Source organism: Marmota monax, unplaced genomic scaffold, assembly GCF_021218885.2.
Source record: "Marmota monax isolate L192 unplaced genomic scaffold, Marmota_monax_Labrador192_F-V1.1 WCK01_AAM20220418_F8-fsc00117, whole genome shotgun sequence".
Taxonomy (NCBI): domain Eukaryota; kingdom Metazoa; phylum Chordata; class Mammalia; order Rodentia; family Sciuridae; genus Marmota; species Marmota monax.
The window spans coordinates 879,101-900,967 of record NW_026693023.1 but is presented as its reverse complement, the minus strand read 5'-3'; the positions used below and the strand labels follow the sequence as shown (position 1 = coordinate 900,967).

The 21,867-nt window shown below is 35.6% G+C and overlaps 1 protein-coding gene and 1 pseudogene across 1 annotated transcript in view; both read left to right on the top strand.

The window, feature by feature from the left end:
- Positions 1-17: 17 nt before the first annotated feature.
- Ppp2cb (protein phosphatase 2 catalytic subunit beta) overlaps positions 18-21,867 on the top strand; it is a 33,644-nt gene continuing 11,794 nt past the window's right edge. Inside the window, exon 1 of the mRNA XM_046453295.2 lies at positions 18-158. Coding sequence (XP_046309251.1) covers positions 57-158 — 102 coding nt within the window. The 5' untranslated portion in view covers positions 18-56. The remainder of the gene's footprint in view (positions 159-21,867) is intronic.
- On the top strand, positions 165-21,859 carry LOC131423132 (mitochondrial import inner membrane translocase subunit Tim8 B-like; annotated as a pseudogene).

Genomic DNA, 21,867 nt, shown 5'->3' with positions numbered 1-21,867 from the left:
GGCGGGTGGGGGCGGGGAGGGGGGAGGGAGGCGGCTGGGAAGGGGAGTTGGCCGCCATGGACGACAAGGCGTTCACCAAGGAGCTGGACCAATGGGTCGAGCAGCTGAATGAGTGTAAACAGCTTAACGAGAACCAAGTGCGGACGCTGTGTGAAAAGGTAAGAGTGAAAAGAAAAGCTCGGGAGCGCTGGGCCGAGCGAGGGGCGGGCGCGGCGGCCTCTCCTCCTGGGCCCTTTGCCCGTGCGCGACCTCGGGCTGCGTTTCTCTTGCCCCCCCCCCCCCCAATCCCTACCCGGTGGCCTGGCCAAGCCAGTCCAGGACGTGAGCACCGAGCTGTCCTCGCCGTTCCCCTTGGTCCCGGCCGGACGCGCAGGTGCTAGGCCTAAGGAGTCCGCTGTAGATGAACTGAAGAAATGTATTTCTCGGAACCCGCGCCCGAAGTTCGGTTATGGTCCCCTTCACTGTTCTGGGGAGTTCATTGTCACTTCAGCTTCTTTCACACGTGGACGACCAGTATCGGCGATTTAGGATGCCCGAAAATTATTCAAACGCAGTCTCTTTGAATATGCACCGAAAATTAATCTGAAAGTCATTAGTATTAAAGAATTTTGTAACGTAAAATTGTTCTTAGATAAATGGGTTCCTGCAGAAATCAGTGAGTCGGAGTGTGTCAATCATTTGTATAGAAGTGGGCGTGATGGCAGGCGGATTTTTTAAAAATCGAGATTGATTTTGGTAGAAGTCTTGGCGTTGAGTGGTTCTTGGGAGTAATGTTGATTTTCAGAAACAAGACAGCAAGTATTAAATTTCAGAATAGTGTTTGCTTTGAATGATATGTTTTCGAGTAGGGTAGCATTTTTTCAGAAATTTCCATTTTTACTGTATATAAAGATTTTTTCTTTTCCAGAGATTAAAAAAAAAAAAAAACATGCAAGAGACTAGTTATTTAGGTCGTTCTTGAATATGTGATCTTCGTTTTCTGAATTCTGTATCCAGTGTTGTTGTTGTTGTTGTGCCTAGGGTTGAACCCAGGGGCGCTTATCCATTGAACCTTTAAAATTTGTTTTGACACGGGGTCTTCTCTAAGTTGCCTGGGGCCTATATAAGTTGTTGAGGGTGGGTTTGAACTTGAGATCCTCCAGCCTCAGTGTCATGTGTACTACTACTCCCAGCCTGTACCCAGTGTTTTCTTAGCTGCTAAAATTATTTCCATCTCTCCATCTTAAAGTCTGGAGTTTTTCTTATACATCTTTTGTAATGTGAATTAAACAATTTTCCCAAATTTTTGTGTTGAAAAGTTCGATTTAGGGTCCATGAAGGAATAAGGAAGGAGGTTATTTATTTCAATCCAGAATCTATAAAATTATCTTAGTCATACGTTTGAGACTCAGGATGCCCCAGAAATGCACTAAAGAAGGAAAGATTTTCTTGGTGTTATTTATTAACAGGGCACTATTAAAGTTAAGCAAAACTGGGGCTGGGGTTGTGGCTCAGCGGGAGTGCAGTAGCCTAGCATGTGCAAGGCCCTGGGTTTGATTCTCAGCACTGCATAAAAATAAGTAAACAAAATTGTGTCCAACTAAAAAATAAATATTTTTTTAAAAAGTTAAGCAAAACTTAGAGATGGAAGAGTAATTAATAACACAATTTAAGTTGAGCATGATCTTTGTATATTAAATAACCACGCAGAACAGGAAAAATTGTAAATACAACTGTGGAGGAAATGATCTCTCTCTGAAACAAACTTTACTTGCAGTTTCAATTACTTCAATTTTTCTTGTGTAGTAATCTCACAAGTCTTAAATTTTAGTTTTTAAATGTCTCTCTAAAGCTCAGATGTCACTGAAATATCCAGTTTTGAAGTCAATAAATCTTGCTATAAGTGTCACATACAGAATTGTGCTTTATTTTACAGTCTTCTGCTAGCATCTGTGGCATACCTTGTGGTTATGTGTATATTTAGATGTATTTTTCTTGTATTCTAACGTTAGTCCTAGTTGGATTTTGTAACAACTATGCATTCCACCTGTCTGAATTCAAATCCTGTTCCACATCCTTCTAGCTGCCAGTGTGTTTGCACTTCTGGTTCCCTTTATGTGAGACAGGGATAATAATTACTGATATCCTGAGTTGACTTTATCTTAATAGTACCCATGTAAAGTCCTGATAAAAAATAGGCATGTGGTGAATGTTAAATAAAAAAAGGATAAATTTTTTAATGCATTTTCTTTTGGAAAGAAATGTAAAATAGATATGTTGATATGACTTCTGGTGAAGGTACCTCAAAGGAGGAGATCCTCACTGCCCTCTACTGTATTCCACCCCACTACTGGGAATTGAACCCCTAGTCCTAAAAGGATTTTTATGTATAATGACTATATTGTATTTCCTCTTCATCACAAAATACTGTAGAATTTTGTAAAAAGTAACTACTCTTAACTTAGTTGGTTTTTTTCTTTCTTCTTCTTCTTCTTCCTTTTTTTTTTTTTTTTTTTGTACCAGGAATTGAACCCAAGGGCACTCTTACCACTGAGCTACATCTCTAGGCATTTTCCTTTTTTATTTTGAGACAGTGTCTCACTAAGTTAGTGAAGGCCTTATTAATTACTGAGGCTGTTCTTAAACTTGTGATCCTCCTGCCTCAGCCTCCCAAATCTCTGGGATTAAGGCATGCCTCATTGTACCTGGATAAGTCCTAATACTTATCCTTCAGTTCCAGAGCAAAAAAAGGCAGGCATATAAAACAGTTAAACCTAATTATATGTCATCTCTTTTTAAATTCCTTTTCATTACATTTTTAGTTGCATGATTTTTGGATTCTGTTTGCTGTGCTACTCTATAGAAAGTCACATGAGAAGGCAGTGGTTTTTCCTTTTAAATTAAATTCTTCTTCTAATTTCAGCCTAAAACTGAAGCTTGTCAGATGAAATTAAGACCAAAGTAGTACTAGTAAAGTCCCTATTTTGAGATAGTGGCAAAAATAAAACTCACGCTCCAGCTAGTGGGCGAATGACTACCAAAGTAAGAATGTGAATGGTATGTCTGGCTTTGAGGTTAATTTCAGCCTAGTGAAAAATTGTTGATATAAAATAGTAAAGCATATCTTCTGAGAAGACTCTTTTACAGTAACCTAAATTAGCAACCCAGCTTTTGAAGCTAATTGTGATCTTGAGTCCTCTCTGAGAAACTGCTTCTGTGATTCATTTCTGCAACAGTGGTATGCACAGTACTTTTTAAGAATGCTGTGTCTAATACCCAGTCTGGCACTGTTTGGGACATACTGTAAATAGAACTATATATATTTAACTCTTGCCTTGAGAAGGGTAAAAAATTTTAGGCTCTTTGACCTGATAAATTTTATTCTATAACTTCAACCTTGGTGATGATACTCTAGGTAGAAAGGGAAATTTAGTCAGCCTATGTGCTGGCAGATCTTTATTCTGATGAATTTTCTTACTGAGGAAAATTTTGAGGCTTGGAGTAGAAGTATAGCTATGTAAATTTTGTATTGAACTAATGGGTACATTTTTGGGTCATGGTTTCTTCTTTTAAATAAGCAGAAATATCTATAGGATATTATTTAACTTTGGCAGTTTTTGTTTTTGTTTAGGGTACTGGAAATTGAACCCAGAGCCTTTCTCATTGCTAGGCAGACGCTTTGCCACTAAGTTGTGAACCAGCCACATCCCTGCCCCCCCCCCTCTTTTTTTTTTGAGACAGTCTCACTAAGTTGCCCAGGCTGACCTTGAATTTGTTATTCTTTCCTGAGAAGCTGGGATTACAGGTATGTACCACCATGCCTGGTACATACTTTATCCTGTTTATGTATGTATTTTTTTTTTTTTTTTTTTTTTTGGGTGGTGGTGGTGCTGGGGATTTGAACCCAGGGCCTCATGTATGCTAGGCAAATGCTCCACAGCTGAGCTACACCTCCAACCTTACTTCATTATTAATGTGAAATAGCATGCTTAAATCCTGAATGTCCAGAATCATCTTATGAAGATTAGATCCTGGTAATATTGAACAATTTTTGTGAGTTGAAGAAAATCTTGTACATTATTCTCTGGGATATGTTGCCAGCTGAAAAAGAAAAGTGATGGTTACTGATGCTTTCATTTTAAAATTTCCCTTGAACAAGGATTAGTGCCAGCCTTGGTGGTCCATTGATAAAGTCTGATGCAGTGATGTAGAAAATAGCTCTTTTCTTTGTGATGATAACAAAGAATGACATGGTTACAGTGGAATATGAGGTTAAGACCCAATTCTAATGACTGAACAAATCATGGTTTTTCATGCCTGTCTGAGCTGATAGGTAAAGAAATTAAGCCAAATGAGAAATAGCATGAACTATTGCTAACGACTAGCTGTTAAATCGGGTAATTTATTGACATGATATGAAAAATCATATACCTAGGTAGACAAAATGAAGTTGTTTACATTATAAAATTTTGGGGGGGGGCTGGGGTTGTAGCTCAGTGGTAGAGCATTTGCCTCATGTGTGAGGCACTGGGTTCAGTTCTCAGCACCACATATAAATAAATGAATAAAATAAAGGTCCATCAACAACTAAAAAAATATATTTAAAAAAAGGTTTTTTTTCATTGAGTAATTTTATTTGCAGCATATGCCTTCTGATTTTAATCATGTCCAGAAAAATTTCCTTCTCAGTCTTTTCTTCAGGATAAACACTCTGAAGGACTTTAAATATAGTCCTCCTTTGGTGAAAGCAAAACAATGTACAAGAAATTGAGAAGACAATCAATGCCCAGTTAATTTTTGTAAATTCGAACTATTTTCTGAATTTAGTTTTTTTCTAATAGAATGGTGCTAAAATCATAGATATAATCATATATATATATACATACATATACATATATGTATGTATATATAGATATAGAACTCGAGTCTGTAAGACTAAATAGGAATTTTTAATTGTTTTGATTTCCTTGTTCTCCTTTAAGTAACTGTGATGAAATGCAAACCTCATTTAGGTTGTTAAGAATAATTTGCATATAAACATCTTTTTTCTGTTACTGTCCCTTTATTTCTAACCAGATGTTGTCCAGTACTTCCTTTTCCATATGTTACTTTCGAGTCTAAATTTCTTTCATAATATTGACCCTGGGAAGACGTCCTATACATTACAGATTGATTGCTTTCTAGGGAATGGGAGAACTAAGCCTAGACTTAGTTTGCTGTTGTGTCTTTTGTAACCTGGGTCAGTTTATCATCTGTTATAAAACTATCCTTTGGCTGAGATGCTTTTGAGATCAAAAGAATTAAACAATCCTGAGTAGCAACCTGTGATTAAGATTACTGATTTTAGGACCCTTTTTTTTTTTTTTGTGTGTGTGTGTGTGTGTGTGTGTGTAGATAGGGATCTTAACCCTGTTTCTGCTTTCAAGCAGTGCTCCTGCCTCAGCTTCTCTAATAACTGAGACTATAGGCATGTACTACTATGTCCAACTAAGAGACACTTTGGTGGGGTGGTCAGAGAAAACCCTCCAAATTCTTCATTATGTGATTTGCTTTTATAATCAAAAAGGATTTTGTAGGGGTTGGCATAGCTCAGTGCTGGAGCCCCTGGCTTCAATCCTCTGCACCGAAGGAAAAAGAGATTTTGCAGGAGTTAGAGAGCATAGTCCCCAAAACCCAAAAACTGTCCTTATCTTTTCTACGAACTTTGAGAGATTAGACAACTGTAAGGTTAAAAGGAACATTCCTGAGACTGCCCTCACTTCTGCACCAATTTCAAGTGGATTCCCCAAATCACTCTTAGGTTGAGTCATTCATAGGAAAGATTCAACTCACTAAATACTTTCTACTCAAAATTGAGGTTTATTATCATAATTGGGAAAGAATACAACAGAGGCATAGAAGTCCAAGAGGGTCTGTTTGCTTTTTCCATTTCCTCTAGAAGCAGATATTATACCAAGTTACCCAAAATCTTTAAATCAAAGTCCCCAGGCAGAGACATTCTTTATCAAACTGATCATTCTAGGGTCAAAGGCCAAATCTCTCTTTGGGCGAAGCTAATTCTTCACTACATAGATTTTTATTTTATAACAAATAGTAGATGACAAGACCTTCAGTACATTAAATGAAATATGATACCAAAATACATGGAGAAAACACAGATTTATCAGAATCATAGAGTGGGTGCAACATGAATGTTTAGTAGTCGGCATATTGTTTTGTTTCATTTTACATTTTATCTTTTCTTGATTCTACAAATTCTTTGATGATTAGAAAAGTCATTTTTAAATTTTAAATATTGGGGCTGGGGTTGTAGCTCAGTGGTTGAGCCCTTGCCTAGAATGTGTGAGGCACTGGGTTCAATTTTCAGCAACACATATAAATAAATAAAATAAAAGTCCATTGACAACTAAAAAAATATTTAAAATAAATATTCTTTATCAGTTTGGGGAGTTTTTTTGGTCATTTTTAATATCCAAGTTTTATCATTTTTATGTAGTCAAATTGTCCCATCTTTCCCTTAAATTTTAAACGTGCACAAAAAATCACCTGGAAAACAAATATAAATTAGAGGTTCCTTGACTCCATCCCAGAAACTGATTGACTATGTCTTGGGGAGATTTTTAAAGAACGTCACAGTTATTATGATGTACAGATTCCAGATTGCAGTTTGAGATTGCTACTTGATATATGGTAAAATTCTGATAAATATACTCATATTTTTCTTTCTTTTTTTATTTATTTCTTACTTTTTTTTTTTTTTTTTGAGAATTTTTTAACATTTATTTTTTAGTTTTTTGGCGGGCACAACATCTTTGTTTGTATGTGGTGCTGAGGATCGAACCCGGGTCGCACGCATGCCAGGCGAACGCGCTACCGCTTGAGCCACATCCCCAGCGCCTCTTACTTTTATTTTGTTATTTTTAGGGTAATTTTTGAAAATAAAATGAGGCCTGGGAATACATCTCAGTGGTAGAGTACTTGCCTCTCACACTTCTCCAAAATTAAATTTTTTTTTTTTTTTTTTGATACTTCTTTGTAAATAAAAAACTGATCAAGGACAGCTTGAATGCTGAGCATGTTAGCACATGCCTTGAGAGGCTTTGTCAGGAGGATCTTGGAGACTTAACCTGGGCAATTTAGCAAGACTTTGTCTCAAAAAAGACAGCTTGAGGGGCTGAGGTTGTGGCTCAGTGGTAGAATGCTTGCCTTGCATGTGTGAGGCACTGGGTTCCATCCTTAACACCACATAAAAAATAAAGTTATTGTGTTCATCCACAATTTAAAAAAAAAAAAAAAAGACAGCTTGAACAATGCTTGCCTTTCCATCATATAATTTATGAGATAGAATATGTGTCTTTTCTATGTGGTGATAAACTGCCATACTCCCTAAGTTTGGATCAGCTTTCAACATTTTCTCCTTTGTGTTTTCATTGTTGTGAAATATCTCTGAAAATTGCTTTAATGAGATTTTTGCCCCCTTGTCATTTCCTCTGGAATATCTTCACCCTTTTATCACAACCACCTTCCTCATTTGTGTCAATATATTTGCATTTTTATTTATTTATCTCAATGGTTTATTTTTAATGCTAAGTTTCCAGCTGTATACCTAGAGTTTCTAATGGCAGCACTGTCAACATTCCTACAGTTAGCTATTTTATATACTTTAGATTTGAATTTCATTTCCTTATGCTACTACTTTTCATTTCTTGTTGCATTGTAATCATTGGCCAAATCCCTCTTTTGAATATCCATTTTTGTAAAATGTCACATGAATTTATTACGACAAGATAAGGAGGCAACACAGTTACACTTTTTGTTGTCTCTGTGTGAACTTAATAACAGATCCACAATGACCTCACAGGCTTTGAAAGAAGTGAAGTCATTGATCATGATATACACCCATACTTTATTTGATGCTTTGTAGACTAGTGGCAAAATTTTTCCTTTTATGAAAGCTAAAGAATGCTTGTTGTTGAGGACTCCATTGGGATTCCACAGTATTTTACATTTGATTCCCCTCCTCAGGTTTTAAAAATTGAGATACAATTTAAATGCTATAAAAATCACCCTTTTTAAAATACACAGTTCAGTAGTTTCAAAATTCTTCAGAAAAAAAAAGTGTCTTCCATATTCACAGCATGTATTTATACTTCGTTTCTTTTTCAGTAGTTTCAAAATTCTTCAGAAAAAAAAAGTGTCTTCCATATTCACAGCATGTATTTATACTTCGTTTCTTTTTATGACTGAATAAAATCCATTGTATAAGATAGCATGGTGGTAGCTTTTATAGTTATTACCATCTGGAATTTGTTTTGAAGTTTTAAAAGTTATATTTTCAGATTGAAAAGCTATTTATTTATTGCTTTATTTACAGTACTGGGGGTTGAACCTAGACTTCACATGTGCTAGACGCTCTACCACTGAGCCCTTTATTATATTGAGACAGTTTTGCTAAGTTGCCCAAATTGTCCTCAGTCCTCCTGCCTCGGTCTTCAGCGTTACTGGGATTATAATTATGCCCCACCACACTTAGCCATGATTTATTTTTTTAAATTGTCAAGCATGTCAGAAATTTGGGGAAGAACCAGGCATGGTGGCACACACCTGTAAACTCAGCAGACTCAGGAGACTGAGTGAGACAGGAGAATTGCAAGTTTGAGGCCAGCTTAGGCAATTTAAAGAGGCCTTGTCTCAAAATAAAAAGGATTAGGGATGTAGCTCAGTAATAGAGAGTGCCTGGATTCAATTCACAGTACTACAACAGCAACAAAATAGAAAAAAGAAATGTGGGAAAGCAAATACTTTGCACTGTTGGTGCCCAACTTCCCTCTCTACTGCCCTCCTACTTCAACATTTTTGTATCTACCAAGCTTACTGTGGGATAGAGGGATGGTTGTGGTGTATAGTTTAAGAACCTGGGGTCATAGGTATCACCTCCTAAAACTTTTTTACCTTTATCTTGGTTTATATACATACGTGTATCTCAGTTTTTTCAAATTTTGAAATGATATGACTTTTATGTATTTCCAAACCTTGATATCATGTAGCATACAAATACTTAATGTTGTTTAACTGCAAAGAAAGCTTCATTTCCTTGTATTAAAAATTTTAAAAAGGTCAATTCCTATATGTGGAAGAGCTTGTAATTAGGAAGGCAAGAACTTTGCTCATATTAACTTAGTCCTGGAGTGCTTTTAATATTATCTACTATCATCTGTTCCAGAGATCAGTCTGTTCTGTGGCTTGATTTCAAGGAAATTGCTTGGAGAGTAAAAAATAACCTAAAATGTATTATAGCAGTCCATTTGTGTATAAATAGAAGGGAAAAAAGAATTTCTGAACTGTCAAAAACAAATATGGTCTCAGTGGCTGGGGACACTGAGACAGGAGGATTGCGAGTCCAAAGCCAGCCTCAGCAAAAGCGAGGCACTAAACAACTCAATGAGACCTGCCTCTAAATAAAATACAAAATAGGGCTGGGGATGTGGCTCAGTGGTCAGCCCCAGAGATCTATCCTCAGTACCCCCCCCCCCCAAAAAAAAATACAATGTTACTTGTTGGAAGATCAGCAGACAAGTGTATTTAAATATTTTGCATTCCTAAAATATGAATAGAAGGGAATAAAAAGTATTTCATTTTTCTTTTTATATGCAAATATCATTCCCAAAGCTTCATTTCTCATTTCAGTTTGTAAGACATACTGAATTTTGTAGAAGCAAAAAAAGAATATTTTGTTGACTGCATGGTGGCACATGCCTATAATTCCAACTACTTGGGAGGCAGATAGGAGAGTGGTAAGTTCAAGGCCAGCCTGAGAAACTTAGACCCTGTCTCCGAAAAAGGCTGAGGTTGTAACTCAGTGTTAGAGCACCCCTGGGATCATTTCCAAGTATGGTAAAAAGAAAGAAAATGACTGTGGGTGGGTGAGTGTGGTATATGCTGGGGAACAAACCCAGGGCCTCACATATGCTAAACATGCACTCTGAACTACACCCTCAGCCCCAAGATTATTTCTTAAATTTGTGAAAAGGGAAATAAATTTGAATGGATAGGCAAATAGGAATATAGGATATGCAGCAATAATTTCTTTCTTTCTGTCTAGATATATCTCTGCTAAATGTCATATAGCATCACTACAGTCTACTTTGCAGATTTTAATTTGGTCTTATCTGTGTCTCAGAGATTAGGCTAAGTCACATTAAAAAGCATTCATTAAAAATTAACAGAATTATAAATTGTGCAGAAAAGAGTTAACATAGCAATTTTGAGATTGCTATCTATAGAAAGTTCTTGTTGCAAGGTTCCCCTTAGCTGGTTCCTGGAAAGTTGGATTTTAGGATAATTCCTATCATTCCCTGTTAGGAATAGCTCACTGTGCTTAAAATGTTTGTATGGAGAGTCTGGAATCTTGATATTAATGAGGCAGAGGACACTGATGAGATAGCCCTCAATTACAAATCACAGACACTGGATCTTTATGGTGCTTCCCTGTTTCACTCAGGTCACAGCAAGGGAATTACGTGCATTCTTCCTGACTGCATTGGGACTCTTAAAGCTTGCACTGGTACCCTTAGGGCTTTGCTCATGTGCCTTTTCCCTTTGCCTATTTTGTTTTATGTCCTTTTACTGTAATAAATTATACCTATGAATACAAGAATATATTTTGTTTTATGAATCTTCAAGTGAACCACTGTTGAACCTGGGTAAGGTCTTGGAAATCCCAAACATACAAGACTTTTACATTGAGAACTAAAAATAGAACATGAACTATGGTTAACTTCTGCCAATCCAACACATTCTTTCCCTGAAGGCAAACTAAATTCATCTTGCTATAACAAATCTGAATAAAGGGTGTTTATTATGATCAAGTGTTTAAAAAACATGAGGGTATCTGTACAGTGAATATAAAATATTCTGGGGAGGACTGGCTCACATTGGCTCAGCAGAGTACTTTATTCACACTATATAGATAAAAAGCTAAACAAGTATTATTATAAAGCTCATTCACGTGTGTTTTTTTCTATATCATATATCTTGACCCATCTCTTAGCACCTGTGTACGGTTAAGATAACTATATACCCTGAAAAGAACAATTGAGTAATAATACTTTCTTGCTTTTAATTTCTGTATTTGAAAGTAAGGCAGTAAATGGTTGTATATGAAGGAGATTTCCATTCTAGAGTTGAAATTCTCTGTTGAGCATTGCTTTGGTTTGTTTTGATAGTAATAGAAGACATCAACTCGAATTGAACTTTCTAATCTATGCTGTTCAATTTGACTGTTTTGTTTGCTTTTCTTTTTTGCAGTACTGGGAATTGAATCCAGGGCTTCCCACACTGAGCTACATTTCCACCCCTTTTTATTTTTTATTTGGAGGCAAGGTCTCTTGAGTTTACCTGCCTCAGCCTCCCTAGCTTCTGGGATAGCCATTTTGATTTTTTTTTTTTTTTTTTTAATAATACTGGAAGCTGTCTTATGGAATAGCTTGATTTCTAGTAAAAATATTGTTTCGGTTGTGATAATGAACATTTTTGAATCATCTTGTCAAAACTCTGTAGGAAATGGGGCTGGGGTTGTGGCTCAGAGGTAGAACGCTTGCCTGGCATGCATGAGGCACTGGGTTCAATCCTTAGTACCACATAAAAATAAAATAAAGGTATTGTGACCACTTATAACCAAAAAATAAATAAACCTCATCTCTATCATTAAAAACCTATTTTTAAAATAAATAAAAAATAAAAATAAAAAATAAAAAAAACTGTAGGAAAAGCTAGTATGAACTCTTCAGCTTTGTCCCTTCTACCCCCTGTATCTCTGATACCAGATACAGTGCCTAGAGGTGTATCTTTTATTTATATAAAATGGCAATTCTGCTTTTTACAAATAGGAAAAAAAGATAGGTGGGAAGAATCTGCTGTTCCTATGGCCCTTGAGAAGCTGAACAGTTCCGGGCTTTTTGTTAATTGAGAAAAATAATTTCTCAGTTTAAGGACCTCTCTGAGCAATATGATAATGAAATAATGTGACTTTCTGCACAGCTAAGAATCAGCTCTCAGAGAATTTCATTTTGTAAAAGTGGCTGTTTTTAGATTATACTTAGAGAAGAGAGTACTTCATATTTTAGAGATGTAGGTTTATGGATACCTAGTCTAAATAAAGAAATAGAAGGATTTAAAGACGTTAATTGTACACAATTAGATTGGGACTGAGGAGAACCCATGTTTTCTGGAAGATTTGTACATATAATTTCGTTCTAATTATAGGCTAGTAAAAGAAAAGTATGGACTTCATTATTCGTACCCTTGGTATGAAGTCTACTAGGCTAATTTAAGCAGAAAGGGTGATTATTGGAAGAATATTTGATAACCTGGAATCAACAGAAAAGCTGCAGGTGCTGGGGTCATGGCTCAGTGGTACAGTGCTTGCCTAGCAAGTGTGAGGCACTGGGTTCAATCCTCAGCACCACATAAAAATATATAAAGGAATTATATCTGTCTACAACAAAAAAATAAAAACTGGAGACCCAATTTTGGGAATTTTGCAGAAATAAGGGAGATTAAAATCAAAATCATACTTTAGAGACATTTTAGAATACAGTGTTGGACAATAGTTTAAAAATATTCCTCTGGAATAGAACTTGGCATTCACTACTTCTTGGAGTCACTTCAAATTAAAAGCATGGGCGAAGTGCATCCAATTGGTTTAAATAAATCTGAGGCTAGAGTAACTTTGTGATTCTTACAGTGTATATACTAAGGCTTATTTTTTTATTATTATTTTTCTAATTAGTTACACATGACAGTAGAATGCATTTTGATACATCATACATAAATGGAACATAACTTCTTATTCTTCTGATTGTTGTACATGATGTAGAGTTACGTGGGTCGTGTAATCATATATGCACATAGGGTGATAATGTCCTATTTATTCTACTATCATTCCAATCCCCATACCCTCTCTTGACTCCCTTCTAATCCAAAGTATATCTATCCCTCACCTTATTGTGAATTAGCATCTGCATATCAGAGAAAACATTTGGTTGGTTTTGGTTTTTGAAATAAAAACCTTTCTATATATGCCAAGCTGGCTTGAATTTGTGATCCTCCTACTTCAGCCTCCTGAGTAGTTGGGATTATAGACCCAGTATGCATACAAGTCTTACTGTGATTTTGTTTCTTAAATCACAATATTCTAAATTTGTACTTGGATTAGTGCAATAGGCTATTACTAATAGCTACTAGCAAACAAGTTGAAGTGAATAGGAATACACATCTTTATAGAAATGTAAAACGTATGGTCTGTTTTCTTTCATGTTGACGTGCAGATCAAGAAATCAGAGGAATTAATTTAGTGATTTATCCTCTTTAAATGTATTTATGACTACAAAGAGTTTTGCATGTGTGAATCTGTATTATTGATATTTACTACATTGGACAACTAAAACTGAAATTTAAAAAAAAAAATCTTTAAACCAGGTATAGTGGCACATGCCTGTAATTCCAGCTACTCAGAAGGCAGTGGAGGATCCCAAGTTCAAGACTAGCCTCAGCAACTTAGTGAGATCCTGTCTCAAAATAGAAAGTAAAAAAGGTTGGGGGTTGGAGTTCTTTGGTAAGGTAAAGTGCCCCTGAGTTCAATCCCTAGTACTACAGAGGGAAGAGGAAAAACATATACTTATAAAATAGTAGTATTTTTTAAATGCATTATATTTGAAGATTTTACAATAATGTATGCCTGTATACTGTGAATAAATGCAATTTTGTCAATAAAGCTTCATAGTCAAATTATTAAGTTTTGGAACTACTAAAAGCAAAGCCATGGGTTGGGGTTGTGGCTCAGTGGTAGAGCGTTTGCCTCTCATGTGTGAGGCACAGGGTTAGATTCTCAGCATCACATTTAAATAAATGAATAAAAAGAAAGTCCATTAACAACTAAAAAAAAAAATTTAGAAAAAGGCAAAGCCACCAATATTGTAGAAAATATCTTTATAAGTGGACTTGAAAAATCAACTTTCGATGTTAAAATATAGGAAAATACAAGTTTAAATTACAAGTTAGTTGGTATAAATAGTTACATGCTTTCTTCTATTTAACAATTTAGACAAAGCTAATTCAAAGCCTTATATTCTCAAAAGCTCTTATATAATTAGTTCATTGGAATATTCCAAAAATATGGCCTTTTAATTTTGACTGAATCAATGATTTTAAGTTGGGACTGTCAAAGTCAGGTTGTTTGAGACTAGAGAGCTTAGTTACCTTTTTTATCTCTGATGCCTGGCCTATAGCCAACACCTGACAAATGTTTATTACATGAATACATATACCCTATTCTTTAAGGAGTGTTTTGATGTGTCAAATTATTGTTGTGTATGGTGTTCATCAAAGCAAATGCTTTACCATTATGATGATAATAACTATTGTCCTGTCCAGGTACTATTACCACTGTTCTTGGTAATATTTCCTTTAGTAGATTTTAAAGTAGAATTAGTTTGTTAAGTTCTGAATATCATATAACCAGAAGATTCTGTTTTAACTTCTCCTGCGAAATGTTAGTTATTTCTTCCTATTTGACTTGAAAAATGAATTATCTGATACTTGATAACCAAATAATAATTATTTTACTAATTTCCAGTTTCACTGTCATTATGATATTTTTTCTGGTTCCATTGCAGGAGGTTATATTGCTCTTGAAAGATCTCTGCTTATTGTTTTTCTGTCTTCCAGGTATTATACCATACTGAGATCTATTTGACTATGGGATTTGGCTTCTGTATCTTGGTTCTTATGTTAAGAATATTTTCTTTACCTCCTGGTGCGTTGATACTCTGGCTAAACCTGGGGCTGTACTGTGCTCTATGATCAAAGCCAGCAATCTGGAGAAACTAACATAAGAGCTTCTTAGTGTGGAACTCCAAGATGGTTTTCCTCTTTTTTTTTTTTTGTCCTTTATGGTTCTGTAAATTAAACCCAGAGGCACTTCACCCATGAGTCCCATTCCCCAGCCCTTTTTACTTTATTTTTTAATTTTGGGACAGGATCTCACTAAGTTACTTAGGGCCTTGCTAATGGTTTTCCCAGAAGAGGTGATCAGATAGTTTTGTGACTTGCCTTTCTTGGTTATATATTAAATAATCTTTATATCAAATATACTTTAATAATATTTGTATTGGTTACTTAGCATACCATGTTTATCTTCTTAATTATTCAGTGGACATTGTAGTTCCCAATTATTTTCTCTTAAATGCTAACATCCTTGTTCTGATACCCATACATATATATATATATATATATATATATATATATATATTTTTTTTTTTTTTTAGAGAGAATTTTAATATTTATTTTTTAGTTATCGGCAGACACAACATCTTTGTTTTGTATGTGGTGCTGAGGATCGAACCCGGGCCGCACGCATGCCAGGCGAGCGCGCTACCGCTTGAGCCACATCCCCAGCCCACCCATACATATTTATACATATTTATATTTATACATATTTATACATACTTATCCATACAGATTTATTCATAGATAGCATAAATGTCTAGAAATGGAGTTGCTTGCTCCAGTAGTGTAACCATGTATCACTTAAGAGTTAGTTTGGAGCCCAGTGCCATGTAAAACCCTGCTAAGGCAGGTGGATCACAAGTTTGAGGACAGTCTTGGCAATTTTGTGAGACCCTGTCTCAAATTTTAGAAGATTAGGGATATAGCTCGGTGGTAGAATGCCCCAGCACCCCCTCCCCCATATACCCCTCCCCAGCAAAAAAAAAAGAGATTTGGACTTTGTAACAGAAACTGCAGAGCTCTGGTACCATATGGCAGCCTTACAAAGTTCGGGAAACCAAGATTCTTTCTGTATTTTGTTTTGGGTTTTTGTGTGTATCTGCTATAATAAGTTACCATAAACTAGATGACTTAACAAAGCAGAATTTATTCTTTTGCAGTTCTGAAGTCTGGAAGACCAAAATCGAGGTGTTGTTAGGGTTATATTCCCTTTGCGAAGTCTAGAAAAGACTCTGTTCTTTGCCTCTTATAGCTTCTGGTGGCTGATTATATCACTTCAGACTACATCTGTTTTCACATTGCCATCTCTGGAAAGGCCAGTCCCCAAACCCCCTTAGCCTCTCTTTTATAAGGATACAAATAAGCTGGACCTGATGGCATGCACCTATAGTCCTAGCTATTTGGGAGGCTGAAGCAGGAGGATCACTTTAGTACAGGCCAGCCTGAGTAATATATGGAGACCCTGTTTCAAAAAAGAAACAAAAGGATAGATATATATATATATGATTTCATTTAGGATCCACCAGGATAATCCAGGATAAACTCTGTCAAAATCCTTAATTTCATCTTTTGTCATAGGAAGTAGTCTTCATAAATTCCAGGGATTGGGAAAATATATCTTTGGGGAGAACAGTTTTGGTCTTCTGCATCTTCCCATACTCTGCCATTGCTAGGGAGCTGCCCATTTCAGGAAATAGGCTAGAGAGTGGTAAAGGGTATGATATTAGTTGGAGCCTTTGGAGGGTGACTAAGTCATGAGGGTGCTGCCCTTGTATATGGAATTAGTGTTTTTATAAGAATAGATGCAAGAAACATGATTGATTTCTCTTTGCCACATAATAATACATACTCCACTGCAAACCAGGAATAGACCCTCAACAGGAACCAAGTTGGGTGGCACCTTTATCTTTCACTTATCAGCTTTCAAAACCATGAGGAATACATTTCTGTTACTTAAGCCACCCAGTATAGTGTTTATTATTGTATCTTAAATTGGCTAAAAAGCTGGGAAAGGTCATCTTTTAGCTGGGAATATGGCTGTCTTGAATATAATTAATTTAATTATTGAGAAAGAAGAGTAGAATGGATATTGAGGTAGATAAGCTAACAGTTTTTGCTTTAGAACATGTTAACATTTTGTTAGCTACTGCAAATTGCTTTCCAAAGAAAATGTATGAATATACATTCCCACTAATAGGGTGTGAAAGTAGATTTGCTAATGATGGGTAATTTTCATTTTTGTTAATGTTTCAGGTGGAAGAGAAGCACAATTCTTAGTCACAGTTCCCATTTTTTGCCACATATGGATCACATTACTTTGATGTGATCTAACCAATATCAAGTATAATGGATAGTTGCCTGTTTCCCTTCCTGACATTGATAATGATATGAACATCAAATGTACACATCCACTAGGAGGCAAAGGGACAGGAAGGAATAAATAGCCCCCCCCCCAAAAAAAAAAAAAAACATGAAAAAATAAGTAGCCAAACAAAAAGAAGGCACAACTTAGGGCACTGTTCCTCTATATATTGCCCTCCAAGAGATTTTGATGAGACAGCAAAAGCCGAAGGGTTTTTATTAACTTCTTCAAATCTATGGGGAGAGACAGTTAACTGGGATCTTTAACTCGTTCCTTGTGTCTGAGAAATAGTGGAAGTAGCTCATGGGGAGAAATAAGGAGTGAGTATGGGCCCTTCAGTGACAGAATTGAATGCAGTGAAACTGCAAATTTTCGAGAGTATTCACCTTTGCAATTGAGTGAGCTCTTAGAAAACCTCATAAGTGAGCACGGTTTGTAGGCATTCAGATCCCATACTCCTCCCTTCCACGATTCGGGGGAGAAGAAACCAGTCTCAGATGTAGTATTGCAAGAATCAGTAATAAGACTCACTATATTGGAGTCAATAGAAGATTTAGACAGCAACAAATTAATGGCAAATAATTTGTAGTAAGAAAGGACTATAGCTTGGGAAGCCATATACAAGAACTAAAAAAAAAAAAAAAATCAAGCCTTTCCTAAAGGAGGAATTCCCCTGCATCTGAAATCATATATGCAATAATTCATTAGAATGTCAATAAAGTACAAGAAGTTAAAAGACGGTAACATAAGAAAATGAAAGGAATTGAGGGTAGTAGCAGTACTAATACTACAAAAGAAACTGACTAGAGGTTTCTGAACCTTATTCTGACAATGGCAGAACTGGGAGAGGTGGATGAAACTGAGTTAACAGTGCCTGGTCGCTGTTGAACCTCAGAAGGCGCAAATAACTGCACAGGTTCATCACCTCGTGGAGCTCTATGCAAGGATAAATTTGCGGCGAAGTCAGGATCTACTAGAGATTCTAGCTGTGTGCACTGCTTCATTGACACTATTCTTGCCATCACCAGTTGATTTGCCCAGATTATACAGAAAGGAGGGCAATAGACTATCCCCTGAGAGAATGATAGAACAGCAAAGGACTTGTTACAAGAAGATGGATGTGCCAGTGGGCTAGAGTTGAATAGACTGTTAGCAGTTTTTTTGGTGCTAAAAGTAACTGATCAAATGTTCAAAAAGTGAAACTGTTTATTTATTTGGAATTCAGAAATTCCAGGTTGTATCACACCAGTTATTCAGTTATTCCTTTTGCACCATCCAAAAAATAAAAGAAACAAAAGTAGGTATGATGGCAAAAAAAAAAAAAGAGGGGGGAGAGGGTAGTTAAAAGTAGGGGATACAAAAAAAAAGAAGATGGACAGTTGGGGATGTAACTCAGTAGCAGAAAGAAGCTCTAGTAGGTTCAACCCTCAGCACTAATAAATTGTATAAATAGTTTTCAAAAAGGATGGAGAGGAAAATATAGTGGTATATTAGAAACCAAAGATTAAAATTTACTGAGCTGTTTTTAACTGAAGCAGCTAAGAACAACAGTGGCTTCAAATAGAAATCAAGGGAAAGGGGCTAGGGATGTGGCTCAAGTAGTAGCGCTCTCTCTTGGCATGCGTGAGGCACTGGGTTCAATCCTTAGCACCACATAAAAATAAGGATATTATGTCCATCTAAAGCTAAGAAATAAATATTTAAAAAAAGAAATCAAAGGAAAGAAATATTTAATAAAGAGCAAAAACCAGAGTAGTGAGAAATAATATAATTAATTGAATGCTGCTTATTTATAAAGATGGAATAAATATCTGGGAAGTTTGATCAAGTAAAATAGTGGTGGCACAAATGAAGACTGTTAAAGAGATTTTTTTTAATCGCAATGTTAAGTGTAGCTATCTGATAAAATTTTAAATGGACAGTTTGCTTAAGAAATACTAAAATTGGGGGCTGGGGCTGTAGCTCAGAGGTAGAGCACCTGCCTCGCACATGTGAGGCACTGGGTTCGACCCTCAGCATCACATAAAAGTAAATAAATAAAGATATATTTAAAAAAATACTAAAATTGACTAAAGAAGACACAGAATATCTATTTACATGTAACTAATCATTGAAGAAGTTAAATTGGAAACCTATTTTTTCCAGAGGAAGAAAGAAGGAAAGTTTTGTACTTTACTTTATGAAGTTAATGATACCTTGATAAATCAAAACACTAGACAAGTTTGGCAAAGTGTAGAACTTTTTGTCCTGGGGATTAACTCAGGGCCTTGCTTATACTAAGCATATATTCTACCAGTGAACTATACCCCCAGCTCGAGTATAGATTTTTGCTCTTAAGAACATAGATGGAATAGAATCGGCTGTGTATTTTTAAAAATAATTTATGATCAAAGAGTATCCTAGGAATGCAGGAATAACATTAGAAAATCGAAGACTGATTTGACAGTACCAAAATAGATGCCATCAGGTGAATATTACTTTGTAACTAAAATTGTGGTAATTCTAGGAAGAGCTTCCTTAACTTAATATGGGCAGTGCCAACCAGTTAAATAGATTTTAGTTTACAAGAGCATTGTGAAAAAAATCTGATTTTAAGAAATATAGGCTGGGAATGTGGCTCCTTCTTAGTGTTTGTCTAGCATACACAAGCCTTGGGTTTGATACCCTCACCACCACACACATACAGGAGAGAAGATGTGTGTGTGTTTTAAGACAGGAAAAAGAACACAAAATTTATTACATGCCTAAGGCAAGGAAGTATTAGACCAAGAAGTACTTTTTAAAATACCAGAAGAATTACATCACAACAAAGAAAGGGGCTATGTTTTGAGAATCAAATCATTAGGTGATTTCACCATGGAAATATCTAGAGTATACTTAAAATCAAGATTAACTTGAGAAAATTGGTACAATCAAGAATGCGGTAAACAGAAGATGTATGAGATTGTTGCTGATAGAGTACTGTTTCACAGTAAAATTTTAGAGAAGTATACTCTTAAAATAACAAAAACATTGAATATATAAACCAGTAACAGTCATTTATTATATTACATAATGTGACTGGCAGCATGGTAGGTTTATTTATACCACCATCACCACAAATACATGAGTGATCCATTGTGCTGTGATGTTTTGACAGCTACCTTGTCCCTCAGTTGACCTATCATAGGAGTTTTTCACCTCTATTATAATCTCTCAGAACCACTTAAATACACAGTCTGTCACTAACCAAAAGGTCTTCAGGCAGTGCATGGTTATTTTCCATCAGTAACAACAAGTACACATTATTACAACTATTAAAAATGATAATAAACAATAAAGGAAATCTATAACAAAGGATGAAAGTATTCATCAATGAAAAATATAGTATTTAATACATAAATTCTGTACTTCAGCGCCTCCTAATGGTATACTCTAATTTAACTCTGAATATAAAATTGTAGATTAAAGAAGTCCAAGGTTAGGGGATGAAGGTGTAGCTGAAGTGGTAGAGTGCTTTCCTAGTCCATGGTCAGACCATGGGTTCAATCCCCACCATCAAAAGAAGCTGAAGTGAAGGTTGTTTTATGAATCAATGTGAGAATTTGTGGAATACCAGACATGGTAGTGCATGTCTGTAATCCCTTGAAAGGTTGAGGCAGAATTGCAAGTTCAAAGCCAGCCTGGGCAATTTTGTGAGACCCTGTCTCAAAACCAAAAAAAAAAAAAAGAAAGAAAGAAAAAAAAAGATTAGGGATAAGTATATAGCTTACTGGTAAGCTCTTGACTAACATGTGTGAATTCAATCCCCTGTAACAGCCCCCCCCCAAAAAAAATTATACAAGAACTTGAGTGATTATTAATTTTTTCATGGACCTTTTAAACTTGTAAATAAGATTATTCTTTTTAAAACACAGCTTTATTGAAAGAAAATTTCTATACTATATAATTAATTCATTTAGAATATACAATTCAGTAGCTTTTGATATACTCGTATATTATGTGAGTGTCTGTCACAATAGTAGAATGTTTTCATTACCCCCAAAAGAAACTTTATATTCCTTAGCTGTTACTCCCTAGTTCCTCTAGTTCTCTACCTCCCATTTACTTTCTATCTCTACAGATTTACCTATTTTGGTTATTGCATGTAAATGTACCTTATGTCATGACCCTTTGTGACTGACTTGTATTACTTAACACAATGTTTTCAAAATTACAGCATATATTAGTAGTTTCTTTCTCTCTTCTCTCTTCTCCCCCTGAACTTTTTCCCCAAGGTACTAGGGGTTTGAACCCAGGAGCATTTTATCATTGAGTTACATCCCCAGCCTCAGACCATCAGTTTGTGGATGGTTTCCACTTTGGGACTATTAGGAATAATGCTGCCATGAATGTATGTAAACAAGTTTTCATTCCTTTTAAGTAAATACCTAGGTGGAATTGTTGGAATAGATGATTATTTTGTTTTAGCTTTCTGAGAAAATGCCAAACTGTTTTTCACAGCAGCTACACCATTTTACATTTGTACAAATGGCATACGAAGGTTCCAGTTTCTCAATTATCTTTGGAAACATTGTTATTCATTTGTTATAGAAACACTAGTAAAGTGATATTTAATTTTGTAGTTTTCATTTTATGCCTTATAAGGCACATTTAAAATGTTTTTTCCCCAAAATTTTCTCTTACTAGATAAGAAATTATACCTTTAAATTGTGATGAGTTTTTTTTTTTTTTTTAACTGTTGATTTTATTTTTCTAAC